The sequence below is a fragment of the Echiichthys vipera genome (genome assembly GCF_963691815.1).
Source record: "Echiichthys vipera genome assembly, chromosome: 8".
Classification (NCBI taxonomy): Eukaryota; Metazoa; Chordata; class Actinopteri; order Perciformes; family Trachinidae; genus Echiichthys; species Echiichthys vipera.
In genome coordinates this window covers 13,649,791-13,671,565 of record NC_139833.1, presented here as the reverse complement: position 1 = coordinate 13,671,565, position 21,775 = coordinate 13,649,791, and the positions used below count along the sequence as shown (strand labels likewise).

The 21,775-nt window shown below is 40.9% G+C and overlaps 1 protein-coding gene across 3 annotated transcripts; it reads left to right on the top strand.

The window, feature by feature from the left end:
* The first annotated feature begins 2,548 nt into the window (after positions 1–2,548).
* adar (adenosine deaminase RNA specific) lies at positions 2,549–18,989 on the top strand. Of its 3 annotated transcripts, none has more exons than XM_083918740.1 (17): positions 2,549–2,663; positions 6,821–8,570; positions 8,907–9,232; positions 9,735–9,930; positions 10,219–10,421; positions 10,767–10,902; positions 11,079–11,317; positions 11,624–11,780; positions 12,222–12,390; positions 12,655–12,748; positions 12,870–12,986; positions 13,168–13,295; positions 13,419–13,601; positions 13,735–13,847; positions 14,226–14,353; positions 15,216–15,248; positions 16,415–18,989. In XM_083918740.1, the coding sequence occupies exons 2-17, from the start codon at positions 6,948–6,950 to the stop codon at positions 16,743–16,745; spliced, it is 4,176 nt and encodes a 1,391-aa protein (XP_083774866.1). In that variant the 5' UTR covers positions 2,549–2,663; positions 6,821–6,947; the 3' UTR covers positions 16,746–18,989. The 3 variants fall into 3 exon arrangements, with proteins under 3 accessions (XP_083774866.1, XP_083774868.1, XP_083774867.1); XM_083918742.1 differs by having other exon boundaries at positions 15,216–15,283; positions 16,415–16,496; XM_083918741.1 differs by lacking the exon at positions 15,216–15,248.
* The last annotated feature ends 2,786 nt before the right edge of the window (positions 18,990–21,775 follow it).

Here is a 21,775-nt window from a genome sequence, read left to right as displayed (position 1 = left end):
GCTGGGCATACCCTGACCAACAGCTCAGATTTACCATCCATGCTTCACGATGTGTACTTACCTGTCGTCACATCAGATGTCCTGTCATTCATACTCACTGTGTTTTCCCCTCTGGGCTTGGTAACATAGACTGCAGCATCTCTAAGGGGATTTACATTTTTGAGTTGATGGATACAATTCATCGGATTATATTGCAGCAGAAATCCTGGTGTCTTTAACTTAATGCTTGGGAAGGAAATTAAGGGAGGGGAAATAATAATGTTCTGTGTAAACACTCTATGACCTACAAGGGAACAGTTTTAAATAAGTCAAACACCAGTTTTTTAGTTATTACAGTTATTTTCTGATGTTCACCAGCCAGTAGAATTCAAAAGCTGCTTTTTTTTTTTTTTTTTTACAGTAACTGGTAAGATCTGACATCAGTACATTCGAAGAGAAATGCTGACACCCACTGGATATGTTAGTAAAGTACCTGCTATTTGTATACAGGAGTTCTGCCTTTTTGTCAACATCTGTAGCATATTTATTGCCCACTCCTAACCTGTAATTGTTCTATTTACTCATCTATTTTAGATTTGTTTTATTAATTTTGTTGCCTATTGTTTTGTCATTTTTAAAACTTTGTTTTTGAAAAGTGCCAGACATAGGCTAAAAAAAGGAAATGATAGATGAAACCTAAGTTAATATTTACCTGTGAGAAAACTGACACAGTAATGGAAGCGGGGATAACATGTAAACCCTGAATGTTCTGCTTGTGCAAAATTAAACTACTTTGGCCAAAGAAGAAGCAAATTTGAATTTAAGAGACAAGAAACCTGCTCGAGTGACATAATGGTAGCAGAATCATTGAGATGAAAGATAGAAGAAGAAATCCTACCTCTTTTTTAAAATGATTTATTCAATATTTCAGAATACAAATTGTATAAGCATGAAACATTCATCATAGAGAAACGCTTTGAAAGCTGAGCAGAATATTCAATATTACATTGCAACGTAAACAAAAGTGAAAAAGAGACACTATCTCTAGACACTATGAATGTTCTCATTTGTCCAGGTCATCGTTATCCCCGAGCAATTTCAGTCTAAAGCAACTGGACTTGGTTATTTGTCTGGGAAGATGTTTCACCTCTTGTCCAAGAGGCCTCATCAGTTCATGTACGCTTCTGACCCGGCTGGGACCGGTCCAACTAACTGTAGGAAATGCTGCTACATTTTTAACACTGTTATCACTTATCGCTCCTTCTCACTTATTTAGTTTGTACTTATTTTATTTCAATCTGCTGCTAAACTGCACAGTGCGTATTGTTGTATATTGTATATACCTACGCTTAGACACAATGTCTGTTGCACTCTGTCACATTTAGTTAATTGTTTGATTTATTCCACGTTAGCATTATTTTGATTTGATTATGTTAGCTTATTGTTACTCTGATCCTTTCCCATTTTTGTATTGAAACTGTTGCACAATAATTTCCCTCGGGATAAATAAAGCTTCTTGAATCTTGAATCTTGAAAAAGAAGAAGTAGAATTATTATTTTATTAATTCCGCAAAGGGAAAATGTTTCACTCTGTTATTATATTGTTCATGTTACACACACACAAGCCCGAAATACATACACACACACACACACACAGGACCTATATACATGCAATTAATGGATCGATGTCAGAGCAAGGGGGGTGCCAAATGGATGAACTGGCACCTCTCCAGCCACCAGCCCACACTCCATTCATGGTCCACACAGGGACTTGAACCGGCTACAGTTCCAAGCCGAGTCACCTATGGACTGAGCTACTTTTGATTTTCTTTCTCAACCACTCTGGTTTTCTTTCTTTCTGTTTTCTTTCTGCTTCCAGCTCTTGGCTGGTACAATGTAAACACGGCGTGACAGAAAGTCATTGTCAAATCCCTAAAAAATGGAAAAGCAATTCTTTCAGTAACCCTACAAACCCCCTTTTTAAAAAAACAACAACAAACAAACATAGCTTTTGATGAAGATCCTACATATTCAAACTTTAATTTAGTAATTACTGTTTCCTTTTTTTATTTTAGAGATTCCTTATAGTACCACAAAAGAGAGCTTGAGTACCACCAGTGGTACAAGTACCACAGTTTGAGAACCAGTTAATTAGATGAATTACAAGAAAAGAATAGATGTTCCATTGTTAATATTCTTGAACTACTGAATGTCCTACCCCCTGGTGAAGTGGTAGTTCATGAGCTGGGGGCACTGCTAGGTAGATGAGTATGTAACCATGAAGGGAGTGGATAAACGTACATGTTTTTATTATTGTGTCATGCGAGATAATATGTCCAGCACAGCTATTAAAAAAACACAGCTAAAAGAGATACCATACTCCAATATGTCATATATTCCAATGTCTTTTGGCTGATAGTTTGGTTTACTCCGAAGGTATCCACTACCCAAAATGTTAAACCCATGAGTTAAACCCTGCGAAGGATACGTCCAAAAAACTATTCGAACCTTGCCGATTGGCCGCGTCATCTACACGCGACGCTGTGGCTCTCTGAGTCGGTCGCAAGCAACCAACGTCACTCCTTCGCGCACCAGTTCTTTTGATTGTTTGTATCACCGCCATCACCGCGTTAACATATTTCACACCAACAAGACCCCATTGAAGCGATAAACTGCGAGCTCAGGTAATCGATTAAAGCCACTGTGGTTCTTTACACCATTTGCATGACTTCGGGGAAGTGTATGTTTCAGTGTTTTGGTGTTAACTGGCAGTGAAGCGCGGTGCTGCAGGCGACAGTTGGAAATGGTGCAGTGCCAGTGCGGCTACGTTAGCTAACGTTAGCTGAAGGAAGAACGATGTTCAGTTGGCATGGCAGCAGCTGCTCACACCGTTCATATTTTAAACATGGCTTTAAACGTCACGCTTTCAGAGAGATATTTCTCCCAACACACGTGTCGGGGTGTGTTTAATCACATTTAAGTAACGTATGACCTGTAACCTTAGCTGCTGAAGTTATACTTTTTACGTTAAGCCAAGCAAAAGCAAAGGATAACAGCGAACATGAGTAAGTGTGAAACTGTGTGTAACGTTAGGCAAGTGTATTTGTTGAGCACCTTTTAACAACAATGTCATTCAAAGTGCTAATTGGAAAGAAACACATACAATGACATCAAATTATAAAATGGCATTCAGATAAAATATTACAAAAACGAAATACAAACAAGCAAATACAATCATTATTAGACTGTTTTATATATGTCCACTAGTAGCTTTTTGTAATATTTAAAGTCACTGTGGGTGTCCAGTGATGCATATTGTTACATATCTATACCGGAGGTCAAAGAGATTAGATGTAATACGTATGCAATAAATCACAATATCGAATTTTATGGGAATATGTAAGAAATAAAATGCATTAGTAAGATACTTGTTAAGTAAAGTTAAAAAAAAAAAGATTAGTTATTAAATAAATGTATGACAGAGGAAGCTGCAATTTAACTAACACTGAATTATGGAGAAGAGGTGAGATTAAATATGTCTCTTTTCGGACATGTCAAAAAAAGAAAAATATCGAGTATTTGTTATTCATGTAGCTTTATTCAATTCAATTAAAAAAACTTTATTTGTCCCCGGGGGGCAATTAACACACACACAGAGGGGGGGCACACAGAGCAGCAAATAACGACAGTGCAATTATACAAAAACATTTTAACCTAACAACAAGTATAAAGTGTAAAAGAAGAATAAGTGTCAGGATGTTAGTGTGTTAGTACAGGTAGAATAAGTGCCAGTAGCTTTATGCTTTTTAGTTGTGAAATATTAATGTTTTCTGTATTACCTTTCATGCTTTCCTGTTTACATGTTTGAAATAACATCCAAATCACTTCAAATTACTTTAATTAAATATGCTAATAATGCTAACAGATATTTGACGCGTTTACTAAAATGGTGGGAAATCACGCACACCGATGGTAAAAGTTGTGCTTTTATTTGATCATATCTCAATGTGAGTGCACCGCTTTCTGTGTTAATGAGTGAATACAGCAATGTTATAAGATCACATGTGGGAAAAGGGACCACACAATCCTGTAACAAGAGCCCATTGTTTTTGCTGTGATGTTTGTATCTCCTAAAAGGTATTACATTACTATTAGTCTCCATCAGTCTTTTATTTTGAATGTGAGAATGGGATCTGAGTGACGTTGTCTCCTCTGCCACAGTACTGTATAAAGCATTATTATTATTTTTTCAGTCACAGAAGAGCTATGTGTTTATGACTTTACTCCTGCTCACCTTTATCCCTGCGCGTCAGTCCACCTGTCTGTCCCACGGACAAATTAAAGTACGGACGGCGTACCGAAAAATGGCGCCCGTCTATCTGCGTGCGCATCTGCGGGTCACGTGACCACAATAGAAACCTAACTAAGAAATGAAATCGAAACATAATTCTGTTTCCCTTTTACTAACACAAGTAAGTAATAGGGTGGATTTCCCTGACTTTTCGTGGTGCGATAGTGAGCAGCCTATTTTTGCAACACTGCATTCATCCAGCCTTTATAAGCGAGCGAAATCCCACCTGTTCCCACTGTGGACGCGACACAAACGGACCTCTCTCATCCAAAGCAGAAGACCCTGTGGTTGGAAAACCTTTTTGCCATTTCACGAAATTAAACGATAACATATTTAACCGTTTTTAATCTATAACCGTTTCCATACTACTTACTTTATACGTTTACTCTATGATTTATTTATTCTTAATTCTGAGTCTCAGTTTAAGTCATCTTGGGAGGCTACAGGAGCAGCAACGTAAAAACCTCCCACTTTTTTGAATCATCGCTGCCACTTGACGCCTCTGTAGGTGAGATCCACAATACTCTTTGAGCCCAGTAGGCCTTGTGGTACCAGGACATGTTGTGTGTTGTTTGTACATGTAAAGCTTTGTGCACCGAATTTGGAGCATGTACCAGGCTTCATTTTTTGCCAGACTTATTCAGAGCTTTTACTTCTGTAAAAGTAGTAATGCTACACTGTAGAATTACTCTGTTACAAGTATGCATTCAAAATGTTAGTAGTAGTAGTATTTGCATAAAAATGTACTCAAAGTACAAAAAGTAAAAGTACTCTTGGTCCATTTCAGAATATTATATTATTATGAGACTATAATTATCTGTATTTTGATAAAAAAAATCGCTTTAAAGTTGCGGCCAATTTAATTGACTTTATATACTGCTGTGTAGCTTAATGTAAAGCCATACATGTTATTTCATTTATTAATATTATTTTGTATTAATAATTTTAATCTGTAAACTAACTAGTTCCTAAATCTTCCAAATAAATATAGTGAAGTAAAAAGTACAACAGTCCACCTGAAATGAAGTGGAGTAGAAGTACCTCAGAATTTTACTCAAGTTCAGCACTTGAGTAAATGTAATTAATTACTTTCCAAACAACAAGACAAAACAACGGAAGTCTCAGTGATGAAGAATAAGTTGGAACATCAGACCGTGCAATGGTGGCATTTAGCTCGGCTGTGTATTGACATAACTGTTAAGTGTGCAAAAGAGTTAATTCATAATTTGTCCAATTGGTAGTCTTGCCCATGCCTTTCCTAAGGCTCAAAGCAGATAGAAGGATAATGACAGTGGGTTCTGAAAAACACAGTTGTTATTTTGGCCGTCAACTGTTGCCTTGCATTGGGGTCAAGATGAGTCAGCTCCAGCCCTGTTTGGCCCCTGAGCTTCCGGCCCTGTCGGCCTATATTACTGTGATGAACCAACACTATGGTGTTCTCTATTAATGTGGCAGTGTTCGGGCTGCTCATCTCTGTGTGACAGACCAGTGATGCTGACTGGGCCAGAGGGGATGAAACCTGACTCAGTATTGGGGGCCTCCTTGTTGTCAGTCTCACTGATAAATACATTATTGAGTGTTGTCAGATATGACACTTGAGGCGTAATCAATGTTTGTTGTACCATAGAAGGATATTGGAATTCTGGACTATGCAGGCTCTGCATTTCTACTCATTAAGTGTTTTTATGTGTATTTTTATTTTTGGAGGAAGGAATAAACCTAGCTCTGCAAAACCTTATCATTACAGACGGGACTTTCAGCCTGCAACTGCATGATTCTCTGTCCACAGCCTGTCATTGATGGGCAGCAGAGTCCTTGGAACTGTCCCCTTTGTCGGCATCATTGTCTCACTTTTCCTCTCCGCTATGGATCCAGACCCAGCAATAATTTGTAAGGCCAGAAATAAAACAGAATAGTCACAAGAAGGTCTGAATTATTAATCACCACCCTTTTACCTTGGGATTAAGTTACAGTGTGACTGGGAGAGACAGTATGTCACCCTTCAGTATCCTTGTAGACTGGATAGGGGATAATCTGAAGACATACACAACAATGTTGAAAGTGTTGGTGTACGTGAAAATTTATCCTCTGCACATAATCTATTTGTCTCCCCTAAAACCCAGATATTTCACTGTCTACTGAATATAATTAGGCTGGGCGGTATTGCTTATAATGTACATTAAGGTGTAATTTTTAAGCATGGAAGGCAATTGTATATACCATAGTATATTCTTAACTTTTCAATATAAATGCTTCTGAAGGGATAAAACACTGATATGGCAGATGCATGGTATTTTTATACTGCATATTTCAAAAAGGCAAGCGTTTAGGATCACGTCCTTGATGCAGTTATAGATTCACTGACTTATCCAAGGACACTTTTCTTTTTCCCTCCATGCTGCTGCTCATTCTTACCCCATTCATTTATCTTGCTGTTATTTATTTCTTCCTATTTTATTCTCCTGACATTGTCCTTTGTTGGTATTTCAGGTGCTCTGGTGCAACTGGCCTGCCCTGACTTTCCATCAGGGTCTGCTGTTTGTGATAGTGGACATACACTCATACAGAAACTACACATCAAGCTGCACCGGCCCCCTTCACGCTCAACCCCTGCGCTATGAGCAGAGGTAGAGGAGGGCCTTACAAAGAACACTATCACAGAAATCCACCCCCTGACTTCCAGGCCAAGGAGAATTACTACAGACCTGGCCCAGGCTCACTGTACGCTAGAGGTAGCCCACAGCAGAGCCCATATTCAAGTTACTACAACACCCCTGCCCGTTCCGTGCCCATTCAGGTTCCCCGAGCTCCTTCTCTTATCCCTTCTGCTCCACCCATACCAAACTATAATAAAGTGTCCCCTAAACCAGACACACTTAACAGTTCATACAATCAGAATCACGACCCCAATCCTGCTCCCAATTCCTTTCAGTACCTACAGGCAGAGTTCCTGAGAGGACGGAGCTCTGAAGCGCCACAGTTTAGAGCCAGTCCACGTGGAGGGGGAGCTGGAGTGGTAAGCGACAGGTGGCCTAGTTCCTCATCCCAGCCAAGCTACAGTAGATATCCATACCCCAATAGCCGCCCAAGGGACAGAGGGGGGTATAGTCAGGGCCACAATTTTGTACACCCAGGAGCCCCGCTAGTAACCCCAGGCCCTCGACACTTGAATCAAAACCAGTTACAAGGTGCAGACGACAGCCAATACCCCAACAGACACTGGCGCGGTCAAACAGACTCTGTGTGTGACAATTTTAGGAGTTTGTCCCTTCATCAAGACAGGCCCAACAGAAGAGGAGAACGGTTTGGCAGACATTCTGCATCCAGCAGTTTGGCAAATCCCAGTTCTGCTAAAGTTAATTGCACTACCACTGACGTCCAGGGCCAGGTTCACAGGGCTTTGGCTGCTTTGAGGCCAAATGAGAGCGTTTCTGCAAAATTGTTAGCCAAAAAACTGCGTCTGCCCAAAAAGATAGTCAACCAGGCTCTTTACTTCTTGGAGCGCTCGCAGAAAGCTATCAAGCAAGGACTCCTGCCTCCAGAGTGGTGTCTTTACAGAGAACCTCTCAGAGGCGAGGAAGATCAAAGCTCTGTACAAAGTCCACCTTCCCATCTGTGTGTCGACTCAGGACACCCTCCAGAACCTGAAGCCAAGGTTGAGCTAAAAACAGAAACCGCAGAAAACAGGGGACAAGGCAAAGGCGACAACTCTGACACAGAATCCAGTTCTTCTAACTGCTCCTCTTCAGACTCTGAAGAATCCCAGTCACCAGCAAAAGGTCAGCAGCAGGAGAACCAACATCCCGGCACTAGCACCAGCTCCCCTGAGCCGGAATTGGAGCTTCCCACAATGACAGACCAGAAGGAGGCAGTCCTGCAGTACCTCCTGACTTCAGGGGAGGCAACTGCTCTCGTTATATCCAAGAATGTGGGTCTTAGGAGTGCCAAGCAAGTCAACCCCACCCTTTACTCACTGGAGAAGCAAGGTGAAGTAATTAAGAATTCTGAAGTTCATCCTCCTACCTGGGAGCTTTCCACCCACCGCAGAGAGAGGATGGAAAGGAGCCTTAAAGCAACAAAGAGCTCCTGCACTGAGGGGAAATGGGTGGGGAAGGTACCCATTAAAGATGAGAAGGTAGAAGGGTCTGTCTCTCTGCCATCGCCACTACCGCCAGTACCAGGCCTCAAGCCACTGCCACTCCCAGAGGGTTGGACGCCAGAGCAAAGTCGTAATAAAGCGGTAGGAACATTTTCTGTGCTTTTTATTTTTATATTTCTTTAATGGTGTTAAGGTGATTTGCATTTGTATGACTAGAATGATACCACACGATAAGAAAGCAAAATTTAACCGCAAAGATTAAATTTATATAAATACAAATTAGGTTTTAAAATATATATATATATACACACACACACATAATATAGTGAAATCTAATTGACCTAAATAGTTCAACTTTGATGGTCACATAATCGGAATTTCCCACAGAAATGGAAATTGTTAAACTACTACTGGGTTATCAGCACTGGAGTTGTAAACTGATTTCATTAACCCTTTACCTCTGCTTTTCCCTTTAAGTCCAAATCCTTGCTCCAGCCCTCCGACTTTATCACATTTAAAGACGAAGAGACCAACGAAGGACAGTGGGCCACTGACGACATCCCAGAGTTCCTCAATGCCATTCGCAGAGAGACAGACGCTGGTAAACTGGCAGCAGAGCAGGCCAACTCTGTGGGAACTGTAGCTGTGTCGCTGGCTGCTCCACCTCCCCAGAACCTGTGGGCCAAATTACAGGAAGTGAGGTTGAAGAACCCTGTCAGCGGCCTCATGGAATATGCCCAGTATCTGGGCCAGAACTGTGAGTTCCTGCTCCTCGACCAGTCCGGACCTTCTCATGACCCAAGGTTTGTCACATAATCTACTCTTTGTTACCTTAAAATTTTAATTGAGTAAAATTAATGAATCTGTGATAATTGTCATATCAGTTCATTCATTAAGTCACAGCAGGCTACAGTGCCACTGAAAACCCGAGTTTGCTTCTGTGTTAATCTTGAATTTTGGGGGAAAGGAGCACTGATATCAGCAGTAATCCGCATTAGCAGATACTCTTAGTTGAGGGACCAGGAAAGAAAAAATGGGGTCAGTGCATTCCTAAAAAGGGCTATCTGTTGTTTAACTGTGATGTACATTATTTTATGTTTGTTACCCTCGGTAAAGCACTTGAAAAATCCATCGATTCAAAGGCTGTGACAAATAAATCTACCCTGATGAAGACACATGATGCTGCCAATTAAGAAGGAAAATTGTAATTCTTGTTATGCAACAAAGTAAATGGTAGCCGCTCAATTAATCATGTATTCATAGATCGCAGTGTCTCATCTGGATACTTTCTCTGCCCCCTTTCAGATTTCGTATGCAGGTGATGCTTAATGGGAGGCTGTTTCCTGTCGCAGAGGCTTCGAGTAAGAAAGTTGCAAAAAAGGATGCTGCTGCAGCCACCCTGCGCATTCTCATCGGTGAGATGCAGGGGGGATCGAGCACAGGGGATGAGGGAAATACTGCCAACATGGACCAAGCGATGGATCTACTCCCAGACACCAGTGTAAGATTGTGTTTGAATGTGAAGAAAAAAATCCCCCACTAGCCAAACAAAAAACAAATTGCCTTAAACACCTGAGATTGTGCAGGCACTTAGCATGTTTGTAGAGATCACTACATTTAATACATCTGAAGTTAAACAGGTTTTGTTGGCCAACATTTTGTTTGTGATTATTTTGCGACCCTGATTAAAAAGTTTGAATACATCAGTACTTATTTTATTCAAAACTGCAGTCACCAGAGAGACATACTTAATTGATATATATATTATTTCTCCTTCACTGTCTACAAGGGGTCAACTGAAGGCACAGGGGCTCTTTTTGGGACAAGTAGTGCAGAGGGGATGGGGACAGTGGAGGGACCTCAGCAACCACTGTCCCGCTCTTTGCCTGGTGGGAAGAATCCAGTGTCTGTCCTGATGGAGTACAGCCAGCGCAGCGGGAACCCCATCGAATTCATCATCACTGGGCAGGCTGGCCCTCCACATGACCCAAGGTACTGGCTCCTTCACACTGCAAGTTCCTCCTCAGGGAACAGCTATTCAGCTATTTCTGTTCAATATGTCCTGAGTAATATAGTCAGCTGACAAAGACACAATGCTATCTCTGTCCATTCCCTCTGTGCCACTCGTTCTGTTCATGATCCATCCCTTTGGGCAGCCAGCTGGTAGAAACAATAAAACTTTTGTGTTTCTCAGGTCACTTTTCTGAAATCGCGGCATGCATCTGTTTTGATCACTAGTACACCATAGGCTCTGCTCTGTTGCATCGCCACAGTTCTCTGAATATGATAAGTTGGGCAATTTTGACATAGCCTGATCTCAGTCTTCCCTGTGTTCAGGTTCATGTACAGGGTGAAGGTCGGAGAGAGCCTGTTTGGAGAGGCCTCAGCTCCAAGCAAGAAGGCAGCCCGCCAGCTGGCAGCAGAGGAGGCTGTCAAAGAATTAATGGCAGACGGGAGACTGCAGCTCAATAAGGTGAGTAGTGAGAAGCAGACCATAACTCGAGTTCTTTATTTGGGAGGAAAGTGGGCTTTGAATATCCCCCAAATAAGTGAAAGGCCTTTATTAAAACAGCAGATTGCTTATGCTCTTGTGCTCTGTTTCCGCATACTTATACGTCTTTTTTTTTTCTCCACTCCTCTCTTCTCCAGCCTCAGTTGCCTCTGGGTTCTTCCAGTGATAGTGATGGCAGTGGTTCTGGGACAACATGTCCGTCTTTACCCCCTTTGACTGCAGATGAGTTGCGAGCAGCACACGAGGCAGGGGTTGGGGACCTCATTAACCACCTCAACAACAACGCAGTGTCAGGTCTTCTGGAGTATGCCAGAGCACGTGGCTTTGCTGCTGAGATCCGACTGGTGGGTCAGTCTGGGCCACCACACGAGCCTAAGTATGTGTGGACTACATGAATGCACAAAACATACAATTTACATTAATATCTGAAAATAATCTCTCTCTGTCTGGGTTACCATGTGCGTGGTAAAATATGTTCTTTGTGTATCTAAGAAAAAATATTTTCCATAATAATTTAAAGTTTGGGAACATAAATTAAGGTATTTTTGCCTAATCTCTCTTTAGCAACCATGCTAAGGAAAATGCTCAAAAGGATTTTTGTGTTTCGCTCCCTATTGGTTTCCATGGTATCCTTTGTTCTCAAAGTGAGTGAGAACCCTGTTAAATCCTCCTCTAATTTCAGGTTCACCTACCAGGCCAAGCTGGGTGGACGCTGGTTCCCTCCAGTGTGTGCATCCAACAAGAAACAGGGAAAACAGGAAGCAGCAGATGCAGCTCTACGGGTTCTGATTGGAGAGGCTGAGAGGGCAGCCCGCACCGGAGAGCTTATCCCAGCTGAGGTACTGATTTTTGAATGGCTATCATGAAACATGAGCCTTCTCTGGCTCAGCATGGAGATAATGCAGGACATAACGGAATTACAGTCAACACCAGCATGTAATTGACTAACCACCTCACTTGAGTAAAACACTGACACTAACTGCTTCACAATTACTGAATTTGTTCTTTTCACTAAAAGGCTCAAGCTTTATAACGGCTATAGGAAGTGGTTACTTTGTATAGACAGGATACAAACATTACATGGTCTCTTTTTTTTCCTACCGTATTGTCAGAACAGCCTTAGATTTGTTTTGAAAGCCTTAACATTTTACTAGGCTAGTTATTCTAAGATGTATCATAACATTGCACAGTCAAATTTCAGACAATATGACACCGAATATTGAATAATCCTCATTTCATTTCTATTTTGCCTCCTGTTCTGTATACATCCCTCTCTATAGCTTCCAGTGAGTGGGAGCACTTTGCATGACCAGATAGCAATGTTGAGTCACCAGCGTTTCAACGCCCTGACCACACGTATCCAGCACAGCCTTCTGGGACGCAAGATTCTGGCCACCATCGTCATGCGGAGGGGGGAGGGCCTGGGGACTGTTGTCAGCTTGGGAACTGGTATATCCTTTAACTTTAGGAAAGACCTGATGAAGTAAAGGGTCTTTTTGTTATAACAGCCATAGGTATAGAAAGTTGTGTTGCAACATAAAAATGTCACTGCATTTTTCCATGATGTGAGGAATTTTAATGGATTCTGTGCTCAGAGGCATGTACTGTCAGAGTACAGGACCATCAGAACTAGGTCACTGTAGAACCAAGAGGCATTGCATTGTTGTGTACTTTGACATTGTATGTGTCTCTTGTCTTTTTTTTTTCTGTCAGGAAACCGCTGTGTTAAAGGGGAGGAACTGAGCCTTAAAGGGGACACAGTTAATGATTGCCATGCTGAAATCATCTCCAGAAGGGGATTTGTTCGGTAGAAATAGATCTTGCTCTTTATCTCTCTCCTTCTGTTGTGGAAATAACCCGCTCTTCTCCAATACCCAGTCTGCAGGACATTATTTATAAGTCTACCTCACTGTCTCCTTTCCTCTCAGGTTTCTGTACATTGAGCTGCTCAAGCACTATGATGGCACAGATGACAGTATATTTGAGCCAGCAAAGGAAAACAAACTGCAAATCAAATCTGACATCACCTTTCACCTCTACATCAGGTGGGAGTGTCACATGTTTTCTTTCTCCTTGTTCACCTTCCCCCACATGCTCTCCTCTTTCCTTCTCCGATGCATCAATGTTTCACATTTGGATCAATGCGTTGTTCCTCCTCTTTTAGACTGTGTCATTTCGGTGTGTGTCATATCAATACCGTTTGTCTCGTCTTTCTCTCATCTGTAGCACTGCACCTTGTGGGGACGGTGCTCTGTTTGACAAGTCATGCAGTGAGTCAGGCGATGAAGTCGAGGGCCATCAGCCTCTGTTTGAGAATGCTAAGCAGGGCAAGCTCCGCACCAAAGTGGAGAACGGTGAGCGATGAGATGGACATACATATGTCTTCACAGTTATGTATCAGTGCAGTGTATAATTCCACTCCCTGGTATGTAAGTAAGACTTGTCACCTTTGTCTCTGTGTGTGTTGTTTGCGCCAGGTGAGGGCACCATCCCAGTGGAGTCAAGTGCCATTGTCCCCACCTGGGATGGCATCCAGCATGGTGAGAGGCTGCGAACCATGAGTTGCAGTGATAAGATCCTGCGCTGGAACGTGCTGGGTCTGCAGGGGGCACTGCTCTCCCACTTCCTGCATCCCATCTACCTGAAGTCCATCACACTTGGTAAAACATACTGTTGTTTTTGAATATATTTATGAGACTTCACTTCAGTGGATTGGGTGAATTCCCACTTTTACTTTTCTTCTTGTCTCCAATTTCTGTTCTTTAACATGTCTTTGTTGTTCTGATCTATCAGGCTATCTGTACAGCCACGGGCACCTCACACGTGCTGTTTGCTGTCGGCTGGCCAGAGACGGTGAAGAGTTCGCCCAAAGTCTTCCTTCTCCCTTCATGCTAAATCACCCAGAGGTAACTGCGCAAGATTTTGGTAATGTCAAATGTTGACATTATTTTTTGGAGTATTGAGGTCACTGTCATAGTATTAATTAGACTGCCAACACTCATATTTGTGTCTGCACAACTGTTTCTTCATTGCTCATCTTCTTTGAATTTGGCTCATCCATCAATTAACCAGAAGGCTTTGATTCACACATTAGTGAAATTGGTTGAATGTATTGTTCCTAATCGATGCAGCCATCACACTGACATATGAATTACACAACTCATTTTACACCCTCTGTTTGGAATTGCTGACTCTGACACTGAAGGGCAATATTAGCCTGAATAAACAATATATGCTCTCTCTCTCTCTCCCTCTCCCTCTCTCTTCTTCACTTTGGACTGTAGGTGGGCAGGGTGAGTGTGTATGACTCCACGCGGCACACAGGCAAGACCAAGGAGTCCAGCGTGAACTGGAGCTTTCCAGACCAGCACAGTGTAGAGGTGCTGGATGGGACCAAAGGCAAACTGGATGGGTATGTAACTTAACCAAATCCTGTTTCTACTGATAAAAATACACATCGTTTAGTAATAGCTTTGGATTGATGATATAGTCCGTTATAATCCACATAACAACTTATTTAATTAATTTAATGAGTGTAGAGCTGCAGTTGTGATTTTGTCTTTCTCTCAACAACTGAACTGCCAACAGCTCTCAACAAAACTCTTGACGTATGTCTTCGTGGAAAATACTGTTTTCCTAACGCCTAGCATTGCACTTAGTGGATTTCTGTCATTTGTAACCGCATTTGCATCCGAGCACTTGCAAAGATCTTCTTTCTAAGTGTTCAGATGCATATACCTTATGCAAACCATCCTGCGAAGGTTTCCTAAATTAAACCCAACATCCCATCAGGGTAATGATTCAGCTTTGCTGATATGACTTGGATGAGAATCATTAGGGTAGGTGAAACCGTACAGACATCATCTGATTATTACAAGCAGTTAAAAAGTACCGTATTTTTCAGATTATAAGTCGCTCCGGAGTATTAGTCGCACCAGCCAAAATGCATAATAAAGAAGGAAAAAAACATGTATAAGTCGCACTGGAGTATAAGTCGCATTTTTGGGGGAAATTTATTTGATAAAATCCAACACCAAGAATTGACATTTCATCTTGAAAGGCAATTTAAAATAAAAATAGAATAGAGAACAACAGGCTGAATAAGTGTACGTTATATGACGCATAAACAACGAACTGAGAACGTGCCTGGTATGTTAACGTAACATATTACAGTAAGAGTCATTCAAATAACTATTACATATAGAACATGCTGTATGTTTACCAAACAAGCTGTCACTCCTAATCACTAAATCCAATGAACTCTTCTTCCTCAGTGTCACTTCTGAACAACTCCGCCAACTCCAAAGGTAGACAATGCACTGCTTAGCTCAAGCATTAGCAGGTAGTGTTGTGGTTATGTGTTATGTTATTGCGTGACTATTGTAGTGCGCATTGTGGGTCTCTATGATAAATATCACACAAGAAGGCGAGGCTGTAACATGTGCTCTTTAAGTAGCCGCACAACTTCATAACACAGACAGGAACAATCAATCACCGCACACACCGAGTGACACAGTCATGAACAGTCGAGCACGATCAGATACACCACAGGTAACATCTTTATTTCACAATGCACTTCTGCCATGACCCCCCGCCGAATTTTGACTGGTTGAGGTTTGTGTGTGTGACGATTGCTGATAGACGCCTAGTCTCTTACATGACTGAGATAAATAATAGACTGGGCTATTATTTGATATTTTACGTTATGTGTTAATTTCACATAAGTCGCTCCAGAGTATAAGTCGCACCCCCGGCCAAATTATGAAAAAAAACTGCGATTTATAGTCCCGAAAAATACGGTAATGGCTCTTTACTCCAACAATCTCCTTAAATATGTTTAAATATGCTTGTAAGAAGTTTTTGCTTCAGCCAGTTGAAGGTACGGTACATATTTACATATGTGCACATGATCAGGATGGTACCACCACTGCCTCATTTTATGCCAGGAAAAACCCTGTTAACCAACAACAGATTCAAGTCAATTCCTTGATTGATTTATTTCTGTATGCCTCTAAAATCGTTTTTAGAAATGTGATTTTGTTTTTTTATTTCTATGAGTTATCAGTCATCATGGCATTGATCAAACGTCATATTGTGAAGAGACATCCCTCTTAACAAATTATTTAAAGGCATCACAATCGGTTGTTTCAATTAAATTTGAGTTACTACTGTTCGTCCCAAAGACTTCAGTAATATGACATGTGGCAAATTACAGTATTTGTAAACACTGAACAAAACATACACAAGGTGAGAAAACTTTTTTTATTCTTGTGTAATCTCAAGTGCTCTGCTGTATTCAGTAAAAACTGTAGTAAGTAACCACAAGCTTCATTCAATTTGAACTAAAAGTAGTATCAAAGAGTAGCAGGCAGTTAAGTAAGTAAATAGGAGATCTCTGTCATGCTAGCGTGCCAGACAAACTGTGATGTGTTCCTTGTCTTAACTAAACAGCCCTCTAATGTCTTCCTTGTAGAAACAAACTGAGTGTGTCCAGAGTGTCCAAGTCCAACCTGTTTGGTCTGTTCCGCTCTATTTGCCAACGGTGTGGCCGCTCTGACCTCCTCACCCTACCCTCCTACGCTCAGGCCAAGATGTCAGCCATGTCTTTTCAGCTCGCCAAACAGCAGTTCTTCCGAGCTCTCAGCAGCCACGGTTACGGCGCTTGGATTGGCAAACCGCTGGAAGAGAAGAGCTTTGAGTCAGGGGAGGGAATTGGGAACAATGGAGCAAATGTCCCTGTGGGATATGGCAGCAGTAGAAACGGAGGAACGATGGAGCAAGAGCGAGGCATAGAATCGTTATAAAGTGGGGAATATAAATATGTTAGGGGGCACAAGGCAGGGGATGGGAAGGGTGGATGTGAAGGAAAAAAGGACAATCAAACAATGCATAGCCAGCAGCCAGAACTGTATCTTCTGATGGAACAGAGTTAAAGACTGCAGAGGACGAGTGATGGAAAGGGACAGAATAAAAGAGAGGAAGATGTCAAGGGCAAAGCCTGAAGGATGAGATGCGTCACAGTAGACAAAGCTATGGAGAGATCCACAGGGTGTACAGAATAATGTAAACACTACATGAAAAAGGAATTAGTTTCAGTATATCACAACAGTCAACACTGCTACAGATGTGGTGCATATTAGTTTGCAAGTTTGTCAGCTTCCTGTATACTTTCAATACCTGTTGGTCGGTTACAAATTGTTGTTCTGGTGTTGCTTTGACCCAGATAATTTGGTCTCTTTTAGATTTGTTTGTCTAATTTTACCCATGAGAGCTTATTGGCATTCAACCTAATATGACAAGTTATTGTAGCAGCGTTTGTGATTACATTCATTAAGAGTTTAAAGTCCTCTGTCATGAAGTGCTTATTATTTATCCTGCTCCCTATGTTCTGCTGCATGGAAATACAAGCAGCTGCTTGTAGAACCGCGAGCAGAATCAATGGGACACTCTCAGCAGGACTCTTGATTTCTGAAAATTGCACTCACCAGAGATAGACTTAACGAGTTATATTTGGAAATTAGTCTCTGCTCAGCACAGTCCCAGCTTTCACTGTACATAAGAAGAATATCAATGCAAACTTTTAGTCTGAGTGACAAACCAAACATCACTTTCCAACATGTAAGGCTTTAGCTCCTGAAGCCTTGAAACAAGCCCCTTTCTGGGTCACATTTAAACTTACAGTAAACCCTCAGCTGTCCATCCATCCACATGTTGTTGCCATGGTTCCATTAGCATAGCATAGGTCAGAGCACCCCTTTGATCAATCCCATCATTTCTCTGTGCTTTGGGGCTTTTATATAAAATTACTGATGTCATGACCTCCAAAAAGTACAATATTTCTGTTGTTATTGCTTGTGTGTTTTTTGAGTAGGTCTCCTTTTTTTATCTACACTTAAGGCAAAAGGTCCATCAGTATCTGGCCATGCTAACAAGTCCTGAAAAGTCTCAACTGTCCTGCCTGCAGCCTGCCTGCATATTTCCTTTTTTTTTTTTAACCTGTCAATACAAAAAGGCTTAACGGTTCTCTTGCATGGCCACTTCTTGAGGACTGCTAAGTGAGGACCGTTTTCTTGTCTAAGGAGAGTCTTAAATCTGTTTTTGATTTGGTTGTATGTATATGGATGGTGCAATATATACATCAGGTATATACAAATACATAAACACACAGATGTTACAGTGGGGTCCAAAAGCCTGAGTCCAGTTCCAGACAAGAAGTTAACAGATACTTTATTTCTTTAAATATTGCTTAATCTTTTGTTTATCAATGCAGGAAGTGAAATGATTATTTTTTCGTCGAATTTCAGAATCCACATTATTCAAGCAGTCCTTGACAGCACATCAGAGATGTAGTGTGGTATGTTGATGTTACAGTTTGTCTCCCACAGATGTTTATTGTGTTTGAGGTTATGTAACATGCAAGACAGCACTCTGTTGTACTTCAGACTGTTTTATGTAACTTTGAAGATTGCATAGAGCCATTATTTTAATAGAAAATGTGTTTTAAGCTTGAAGTAATTATATGCTATGCTTATGTAGACTGGCACCTCTATCTGGTTAGTGTGAAGTTTTCTAACTGCAGCCCAAAATTTCAATTTTTAATTGAAGAGTTTGTACTTTCCTCTGCAATGATATATACTTTTTTTTGACACTTAAATACTAAAGACTCACTTACAAACAAGTAAACAAAGCCAGTGCTCATATTACAGCAACCACTGCAATAGAAATTCAAAGATTACATTTTTTGAGTAGTTGCCAGCTCTTAAGAAGCGTTGAGACAAAAACATTTGTATTAATTTAGTAGTTTTTATCATTTTAATGTACAGTTCTTTGTAGTCGACTTTTGGACCCCACAGTATACAAAATGGGTGTTTTAGTACAAACTGTATATATGTCTGTGTGTATGCATTTGTATAAGTTTAATGTATATATTTTGTAAATCATCTAAAATTGCTTTTCTATATTTTTTTTCCTGATGTTTTAATTAAACTGCAATGGAATATGCTGTTTTTTACCAATGACGTTTGGAAAGTAAAACACAAAAATAAATGAGTAGCAATGTTTCAGTGGAGTGCCGTGTCTCTGGTGTTTTCTTCTTCGTCTGAGTCTGTTATATTAAAATATCACTTCTTTTTTTCTCCAGATGAGTTCTTTCTCATGTGGGGGTTGAAGTTCTCTGAATGATGCAGGCTTTGACATTTTGGGGGTTAAGAGATGTTCATTGCATCTGAGCTGCTGTTGAGTTTTTTTAAGGCGACTGCAAGTGTCTAGCAGTGCCTCTGCTTCTGACTCCTCATCCCAGACAAAGCTTTGGATTACATTCATGCAGAAACAACGATTGAAACTATATTCTTCTCGGCTGAAAGTTTGTGTGAGGAGATGAGATTTTTTTTCCTTTCATCAGGGTGGTGTTCGGATCTAATCTTGCCTCCAGATAGCTACAGAACCAATTGCAATGCTCCAAAGGATCAGCAGATGGAAACATGTCCTCACCTTAGGCCAGGAGCCTGTGTGCATGTGTGAAAGCCTGTGGAGAGGCTACATGAAATCACTCCCGGGCGATATTCAAAGTGGATGTTTGACACAATTTGACAGCAGATTTCCTTATCAAGGTCTGTGCAGCTCTGGCATTTAATGTATCGATAAACTAGCACATTTTATGGGATCTCCTTAAATTAATTTCACTAGTCTTCAAGCCTATGATATTTTGGTCCTTTTTGCCTTTATGTTCTGGCAGTGCAAGTCTGAGTTTGTTAATGCATTGCTTTGACACATTTACCTTAAAAGGTGAGGACATTTTTGCCAGCACCAACATCAACATCTTCTTGTTCGTCTAGTATAAGTTGAAGACATGTTTTGGGTTAGACTCAGAATTAGTATTAGCATAGTAGGGTGTATATTTCAATTAATACATGATTAATTCATTGCACACAACATGCATATAGAGATATATAATGATAAACAAACAATAGACCTGTGGATAATGAGGATCAAAGGGAAATTCATGTCAAATTATTACAGAGATGTTAGTTAATGCAGTAAAATCATGACGCTGGTTCACAGTTATATTTTACAGTGTTTCAGCAGTGTATTCATTTGATGCACTAACACTGAGCTGTTTCATTGTGATGTCTCACTGGGGACAAATAGTCATATTCAGTGTTTAATTCCGAATCAGCTCTTGCAATAGAGCCAGCCAATCAGAGTACCACCTCATAAATAATTTTATTGTTAATGCCCCCCAAACAGCCTGCTTCATTAGAGGAGACTGTGTAATAGTGGAATTCTAACAAGTTTTGATTGAAAAAAAATCAACTAATCACATAATTTAAAGATTTAAAGTGGTTTTATCATATTGCATGATAATACCCAAATGAATCAATGAGGTTTGCTTCAAGTTGAGAATAATTATTACACAAACAGTTGTGTGTTTGTGTGCAAAGAGGGTTAGTCTCAATCAGGATCTCCACCCATGAAGTTGGATCATACTGTTCTCCTGTCAAGTATTTGGACAGTTGGAGGGCGGGACTAATGGCAGAGAGAGAGGAGTAAAGTATGATAGAGGGAATAATGGATTAGTGGAACGGGGCTTCATAAAGTGAAATTTTAGTCCAGACCGAGGGGCTTACGCAATCCAATTGATGCTCTCCAATAAAAGAGGGGAAGGAGGGAAACATGAAGGCTGAGTGGGGAGATAAATGGCTTAGAAGCTAAGCTAAAAACAAAAAAACACACAGACAAGATCATAAGAACCTGTGGAGTCTGGTTCTAATATACAATTGTCATCTAAGTTGAGACAAGAGGGATGGAGCCTCAAGTCTATGAAGCCTGAGAAAGGAAAACGGGTTATAGCACCATGGTACTGTGAGGGGAATTTGTTGTTGATGATGTCGTTAGATGACAAAGTTGTACTGCCAAAATAAAAATAAAAACACCATGTCACTAAAACTGTACTTTTCTCATAATCATCTATGTCTACCAGTATTCATTATTGAATTTGCAAAAAATTCAACACAAAATATTGTCATGATTTTTCCTCTTACATTGCCACCGAGGTTGTGTAGTTGTTTGAGTGTCCTTGTTGTTAGAGTTAGGGCTAACAGTGTTAGCCTCAGGGAAGTGTGTATAGCCTATTTGATTGTCTTGGCTTGCACCCACACTGTGACAGACTGGCGTCCTGTCCAGGGTGTACCCCGCCTCACGCCCGATGTCAGCTGGTATCGGCTCCAGCCCTCCCGTGACCCCGATAGAGACAAGCGGTTGAAGATAGATGGATGGATGGCTTGCATCCATGAAATCTTGCATACTGCATATTAACAGTGCAACACTAGGCAGAGGTAGGGTGGTCCCCTCTGATTCTCACCGGGTATTTTCCCACACTGACTCCTACTGACTTTGGTGAGCCACTGACCCTTCCTGTGGCACCACCAGCATTTCTTATGATTGCCCTGTAAAAAAACTCAACATCCACCTGATTGATTGGCACAATATTTGGTACAGATACCCAGACAGTCGTGCTGACTTTGCATATCTCCTGACTTTTCCTCTGGCGCCACAAAGAGGTCGACATTTGTGACTTTTAGTGAATTTCAGCTAATTAATGATGAATTGCTGTGAAATTTTAAAATGATTCATACATATTCATGGTCGTCTGCGAATTATAGAAACTTCGGTTATTTTTCACCTTTTTGTATCAAGCCTAAAGCCTGAACCCTGAACCCTCACGGACATGACTTATGTCACCTGGAAAATAATTGTGTTAAAGAAGCTGCAAGGGCTCCACATGTTATAAATAGTAATGTGACGACACATTTAAGGTACACATCACGTTACCAAA

Coding starts and splice junctions, on each gene's coding strand:
- adar (XM_083918740.1), top strand. CDS start 6,948: ATGAGCAGAGGTAGAGGAGGGCCTTACAAAGAACACTATCACAGAAAT. Junction 12,391..12,654: donor TGTTGTCAGCTTGGGAACTG/GTATATCCTTTA, acceptor TTTTTCTGTCAG/GAAACCGCTGTGTTAAAGGG. Junction 13,848..14,225: donor TCATGCTAAATCACCCAGAG/GTAACTGCGCAA, acceptor TTTGGACTGTAG/GTGGGCAGGGTGAGTGTGTA.